General features: G+C 34.4%; 1 protein-coding gene across 1 annotated transcript in view; it reads right to left on the bottom strand.

Annotated features, from left to right (window-relative positions):
• LOC108623505 (uncharacterized) overlaps positions 1–7,639 on the bottom strand; it is a 26,391-nt gene that overhangs the window by 15,388 nt on the left and 3,364 nt on the right. Inside the window, exons 2-7 of the mRNA XM_026812359.1 lie at positions 3,624–3,788; positions 2,386–2,571; positions 2,050–2,226; positions 1,766–1,931; positions 1,600–1,708; positions 857–986 (exon numbers count right to left, since the gene is read on the bottom strand). Of these exons, the coding sequence (XP_026668160.1) occupies positions 857–986; positions 1,600–1,708; positions 1,766–1,931; positions 2,050–2,226; positions 2,386–2,571; positions 3,624–3,788 (933 nt within the window). The remainder of the gene's footprint in view (positions 1–856; positions 987–1,599; positions 1,709–1,765; positions 1,932–2,049; positions 2,227–2,385; positions 2,572–3,623; positions 3,789–7,639) is intronic.

Below are 7,639 nucleotides of genomic sequence, written 5' to 3'. Positions count from 1 at the left end.
TATTTCTTTTCACAGGTATAAATGTCTATCATGAAGCATTTAGAATGATGGGACAACCGCCGTTCGGACTTCCAAGATGGACAAAATCTCCAACAATAAACTTGTAAGTACAATACGTTGAAAACTAAGAAAAATCGGGTAAATAATAAAAATATATTAAAAGCTAAAGATTTTGTCTTAAAACCTTTGAAGATGAATATCTCACTTATCATGATACTAGACTTCCTTAAATAATAGTTTAACAACTAGGTTGTAAGAAAATTAACTTTCGTGAGTGCTACCCGAACATCCGTCAAAATAACACTCTTGTGATTCCGGTCTTAATGTCACCAGGATTTAACGCGATCATACATTATATCATTACGTCTTATTGTTAAAAAAGAAGTTGATTACGTTACACGCGAGAATATGCTACCACGAGTTTGGACGTTTACTCAGGTTTATGTTTTATTAATGATCTCATTGAAATTGTTAATAAACATTGTGCCCGATACAATTTTCATTTCTATATAAGGGTTACTGTTAATTGATTGCTTCAAATTGGCCCAGTTGCATTTGATATGGCACGAAAGAAAGAAATATTGCAGATAACGAGAGTGCACTGAGATTTTCTCGCTTATTCCAATAAGAAAAATCCTAATTCTTTCGCATAAATTAATGATTAGACTTTGATAATAGCAGAAGTGTTAAGATACGACGTGCGAAAGGATAAATGTCTGCAGGAACGAAGTGTTGAAGAATTCTGAGCTAAGTTCATTTTTTAGCTGCGTGGCTCAAGTTAAATGAAATAAATGTATATATATTTATAGTACCAGAAATGTGGAAACATCTTGAAAATTTAGAATATATTCTTTACCTGATTTTGCGTTGGAACCATTTGCCATACTACTGGTTGCTCCGATTTAAAACGCATACCAACTCCAAGCGCAACGAAATTCGGTCTATCGCCCCACGGATTCTCTCGATAATTTGCATTCTTCTCATCTCTAAACGAAAAACAAATTTATTATTAGAAATAATTTAGTTTAAAAGGAAATTTGATAATTTTACTACATTCTAGAGTTTATTTTGTTAGATCTAATTATACATATAATTATTAGTAATCTAGTTTTTGAAATCTATTGTTTACGAAAAAGAGATGTTAAACTATTTTATTATGCTTATTCAGAGTTTGAATTTATTTTTAATACCGTAATAGAATTTCTTTATTAGGTTTCTGTTTTAGTGCATACGATATTATACTGATAGCAGCTTTTCAAGGGTTAAACATATAATTGGGGTAGAAATGTTAATATATGAGAAAGAGGCAAGAACTTCTCCAAAGCTGGTTTGATCCATGTGTTACATCTGTTATGGGAACAATAAAAATACTTTGGACGCTCGTTTTTTTCTCTTCTGTCTGTGCTTTCGGCACGTATGCACAATAGCGATTGGAGGAAAAAATAGAAGAGAAACTTTTCACTTAGAATTCAACGCTTTCTTACACTTTCAGAGTAATGGCGTGCATTCCGGAACACCCTGTATGTCCTAAGGTTGCTGTTTAATTTAATATTATCTGAATATAGCTGTACATACTATATCTCTAATTCACAATATTACCTTACAAATCTTTCTTTTTCCGACCTCGTCGCTATAATTTTGCCTTTGGTACGGCCGACGCCGGACGAAACCGAACCACTTCCCGCTACAATCCAATCGACATCAGGTCCTACGAAATATAGACAATTAAATTTTTTTTCGACGTTTTGTACCATATTTATCTCACCTGTAGCTATTTGTACGGTGGGAGAAATTTGCAAACCGTACATCACTAGACCATCGGCAGAGACCAAGGGTAATGATTTCCGCGCTAGACGAGCTCTGATAGCGGACATCATTGCGCCGCCATCGTGATGACCTTCCGATGCTCGCTTTCCTGCTGCAATCACTTCCTAAATGAACACAATCATTAAATGATTCATGCTTTTCGCATATATTTTAACTCTTTTAATCAATCGAGAATTAATTAAGGAATCAAGTTTAATGATCAAACTTGTACAAAACAAGTACCTCGGGCTCGTAGATCTGTGCCAAAACTGCCAAAGTATCGAGCGCGGCCTGTCGCACTCTTCGTCGACGATCCCTCACCATTTTAGCAATTTTGTTAGCCACGGTGTCTACTTTAAATTCCGTACTCGGAAACGTCACCAATGAGAAGATTAACAATTGTAAAGTGTTTTCTCTAGTCTATAACGTTACGCATTAAGAAAAAGTATAAGTAATCGAGATTAGTGCGAAGTAATGAAACAATGATGTTTATTCTCTTAATACTTTTCGAACAGTTGTTGAGACGTTAATCGAAATGTTTAAGGAAAATTGTAGCAAGAATCTTTTTATAAAGCTTACTTTGGCGTTTCTTGCTTCGAGACACTGCGGTTGTAAGAGTTGCTCGAGAAGAAGAGCAGGTCTAAGTCTGAGCATCGCGATTCTGGCCAATTGAGCAGCGCTTGGGCCACCCTGTCTAGCCAAACCCCACGCCAATTGTGGTAACCGTTGTTTCAGAGCTTCCTCGCTTACCCCATCGACCACTACCTGATATCATCGAATGATTATTATTATATGAGGCGAAGAAAACCTCGTGACGACATAAACCTCGATACAGAACACTCGTGTTACGTGTTAAGCCGGCAAACTACCGGTAGTGTGATTACTCTTCTATGCGATTATACAACACAGAATTCATATTAGCGTTTTCGTGAAAGGTTTAAGCACGAAACGTTAAGGATTTATGCATAATATTATGCGCTTAAGAAAGTTCGGGGATCAAGTTATTAATATATACAGGAGAACTTAACCGAATTTAGTTACAAACAAAATTAACTTAAAACTGTATTTTATAAGCTAGCTGAATTATCAGCTGACAGAAAGACTCATTCCTATTAAATTTTGTTATACTAATACAGTAGCAATAAAGGCGCTACTAACAAATATATTTTCTTCTCTTATTTTAGAAATTTATACAAGAATTAATCTGTAGAAAGTACAATTCGCTTTTCCTAGTTTTATTTTTTAAAAGAGAAACAATGATTCTTTTTTATCAAAGTACTGACATGCCATGACTTACGTACATTTACGTGACCAATAGTTAAAGAATAATCTTCACGACCTGATCAGTATTTTAAATTTATGACGACCAAAAAACGACGCTTAACAATTTAAATCTCGACCTACACCGCTAATAAAAGTTCAGCCTACAATTTTAATTCGATTCATCTTTCTTCCCGAAATATTAATTTAGCGATATGAATTGTTTCATACAAATAATAATATCTAGATCAAATTTAATGGATCCCTGAAAAACGCGATGTTTAATTAGAAAGTATTAAGCTTTGAAGCTGTTTTTTAATACAACAATCGACTTTTTTGCCAATACTCGGAATGAAATATACCTATCAAAATATGTATAGCAATATGTAAATGAACTTAGGTATCACTGAAGAGGAAGAGCAAATGTAGTAAATAATTGAACTCAAAATGTATTAATTCATAATTGCATTAAGCGCATTAATGATTCAGAATTTGATAAATAAAACACCGACGTGTTAACGATTGGATTGATTTAACGGTACAAACGTGCGAATTACCTTCGCTACAGCCAAACCTGCAGCCGCAACACGACAGCTCCTTTCACAGCCGAGTACCGCATGCAAGAGAGATCCTAATCGTGGCTCTATCGCGATCAGGGCGGAAGACGTTCGCAGAGCAGATGCCACCCTCTCTAAACCCCTGACACGAGCACGCCAATCACCCTGGAACAAGTTCCAATCAATAGCAGATCTTTTGTTAATAGTTCGTGCCTGTTGATATTAGATCATCTCGGAAACTTTTTCTCTGTCTTATCAAGCATTGATTAAAACAAGAGGATTTTATGAATTCAATTTTTATTTTGATGCAACTCTGATCTATCATATATGCAAGGTAGGTTTCAGTATACAATATTTCGAATAACTTCCAATTTAAGTTATTAATTCTTGGCTAGAATTGATGGAGTAAGTACATTGCGTTATTGAAAAATCAAAATTCGTTTTGTCAAGATTTTATAATCAGTTCTTATCCTCTAATAGTACAGTAATGATAGAACGTAATAATGCATTTGTATTTTTTATTACAACAGCATAATAGCAGATTACGTGTAGATTTGTGGTTTGACAACACAATGTGGGTGAAAAATTTAAGACACAGTTTCGGTCTTCTTCTTCAAAAGGAAGATATAGATAACGTTATTTATACGCTTATGACAGAGTGTAATGCAAGATGATAAAACGCATATAACGCACAGATATAACGCTGTTTATATGATAAAACGCTATAAACGCACAAATATAACGCTATTTATGAACAAGATAATATACAGTCACATTTGTATTGTTGTAACTTTTAACAGTGTTTGATAAAAATTATGATATCGATACCGGCTCTTGAAACTGTTATCGAAAAGCGAAAACAACTATTATTAGATATATCGGTTTTGTTTTAATTGGTTCTTCGGAATCGAAACCGAAACCGATATTGGTCAGAACTGGTATACCTAACAACAGTTATCAAATAAGAAAACCGATATGTGACGGTTGGAAACAATTATTTTCGGAATCTTTTCAATTCCTGATAAGAAGTTTGTCAAAATTTTACCATTATAAGGTGTGTGTATGAAAAGTATCATTTACACGTAATGCCGTTGGTCAAGAATCAAGAGTTGTCGAGCGAACATTATCGATCGTTGCACCAAGTCTGAATGCAACGTGCTGGTACCATCTGCATTCACTTTCCAATTCAACACTGTTCGCAGGATAATGATCGATGTCTGTCGAGTTTTTATAAACTACATCTCATTAAACGTATACACCAAATTCCGATAATAGTGAAAGCTCACAAACTCTTCACGAAATGAACTCAATATCAGCTTTCACACGGTTTAACGTTCTAAAACCATTTTGGGAACATATAAAAACTATGACGAAAATATAACTCTTTTTAAATAGAGCAGACATAAAAACCATCATTCCCTGTTGCGGCTGCGCTCGCAATATAATTGTTTTAATAAAAAAATGATAGAATTCATTTTTTAAGTACCTTTTTTATAAAAATTTGTATCATAATTTAAGATTGTTAAGATGCTTGCTGAACTCACTCTGGAGCAAGCTATATGTATAATAACGATTCGTGCGAGAAAAGGAAGAGAATTTGTAAAAATACATATGTACATTTTACTGAATGGATCTACTCCCGAAGTTATGCCCACATTTTCGAAAACACCCTGTGTATGTGTAAATATATTAAAAAAGTATATTTCAAACATGATTTTGGTCCAAAAACTTAAATGACATTTCAGCCCTTTGAGCTTTGAATTAGCGTGGTATTCGCAATTCGAAATTTCTACGCGAAACAATTCTGAAAATTATCATAATTACCGATATTTGCACATAAACCAGTAGCGAAACGAAGATTTAATTCGTGGACCGAGAACGTGTTGCACGCAATAACGTTCCTAATTATTTTCTTGTTACCCACATTTCCCTCCGAGGCCCATAATGTCGCGCGCGAGGAAATCTCCTCTCGTTTTTCATCCGCGGACAGAATATTCATATCACGGTACGCGGCTCCCGCCATCGCATCGTTGAGAAACTATTTCAATGCCCGCGAAACGAAACAGCATGCATAATTCACGTACTATTTCACTGCCACGAAGATACGAACATCGTCCACGGGGAAAATATCTTCTAGGAAGTGTGATTAATCCAACTAATCGTGCGATATGCCGTGATTCTTTACGGGGGTCAGAGTGCCGAAGAAATTCTAACGAGGAAAGAAAAATAGCGATAACAGATGATTAAAACATAACGACTTTGTATGGTAATGATGTATAACTTTCAACTGCAGAATAGGTATGCACAGTGGCTGTAAAAAATATTCAAAGGCGTTGCGTAACATGTAAATTAATTTAGATGATGCGAAGTGTGAAATATAAAGAACATTCGATGTATTTCATCTTACGTGATTATGTGATATATCGCTTGAATTGGATTTTGGTTCATTCTCAGTGTAAGAGCTTTCCCACATTTCATCGTCTGGTTTTTGACGTACGATTAAAAACACATATTGGCTGAAAACCGACATTTCTATGTCATAATTTTCTACGACACGAAATAAATCACGTGTATAATCTAATAGTATAAAATCAATAGGAAATATCATAGAAAATAAATCTTATATTGGCCGATGCACAGTCAACATATGTTTTTAACTGGACGTCGAAAGCCGGACGACGGAATCCGGATAATGTGAAAAGGCTCTTAAGTACTTAGTACTAAGTAGTTAGTTACGTTATGTGGAACGTATGAAGTACTTGGCTACTATATCTCTTGCACTATGTGCGTGTTTTTAAGGGTGGAAAGTGTGACAGGCTTGACTTATACAGCTCATTGTGTTTTACACGTTTATTGAAACGAAGTAATTTCGAATGTTAATCATCAAGACTGACCGTTCATTGTTTCTTAAGTATCAACTTGTTGTACTTCATTAAAAGACGTAACAACGTATAAGTAAATATAGTAGACGTACGTCATCGTTTCTATTAACTGTATGTTTGCAAGGCAGAAAAAAGCACGTAACGTACGAATGGAGGTATATACGATAATTGGTATAACGGAAAAAAATAGCGCTCCTCGTGGCCGTGAAAGTACCTTCTTTTTATTCAACAGAAGTTTAAGGTCACTGTATACTTTCCTATGAATGTTATGCAACAAGAATCGGAAAAAAATTAGTAGTATAGTTCAATGCCGATTCCAGATGTTAAATAAATCATAATCATTTACATGTACGTACAATTTCTTTTATTTGAAGATCCAAAATGTAATTTAAATAATAATTAGCTCGTGCAACAAATAATTAACTCTTCGTTTACATCCTTATTTGTACTAATGTCATCTGCATGTCAAATCGTTTAAGTTATCGTTTAAGTTAGAAAATATTCTTGAATACTTCTCAGAGATTCCAGGATAACATTCAATAGTTTTTATTACTACATGTTATCTCTTTTTTAAGTAAAATAAAATTCATACGAAAATGTTACAGGGAACAGACTGGGTCGAAGGCGACCCAGTATGCAGACGAAAGAATAAGTAAGCCGTTAAATCGACTCTGGTTTAATTAAATTAAAATTTTTTTACATTCATAAGCACTATGAGATCAAATCTCGATACGCGGACCTGAGCTAACCGAATTAGTATGCAACTAGAGTCTTCGAGCTTTCGTGCGGGACATACCTTCCTCAGGAACGGATTTACCTGATAACATCAGATAAGAGTTTAATCTAGGGGACAGAATACACAAACGTTCATTACAGGAACATAAAATTTTTACCTTATTACAAATACTTTGAATAATTTATTTAATAGCTTAAGAACTTTATTAAAATTCTATTGCAACTGAATTTTTCTCTTCTATTGTAACTATAATCTGTAGCAACTCGTTTCTTCACATAACTATTGTATTGAATTGTAGAGGATGTCAGTGCCTACAACTTCTGTCTAAAAAGCTTTTCGCCAGCGTCAATAATTAATTGAATATTTCCTTTTATACTTTTTAGCACGTAGCTATTTAT

The sequence above is a fragment of the Ceratina calcarata genome, unplaced genomic scaffold, assembly GCF_001652005.2.
Source record: "Ceratina calcarata isolate Rehan_Ccalc_2016 unplaced genomic scaffold, ASM165200v1 scaffold27.2, whole genome shotgun sequence".
NCBI lineage: Eukaryota > Metazoa > Arthropoda > Insecta > Hymenoptera > Apidae > Ceratina > Ceratina calcarata.
The sequence above is the reverse complement of the archived record's forward strand: the minus strand, read 5'-3'. Positions and strand labels throughout refer to the sequence as shown.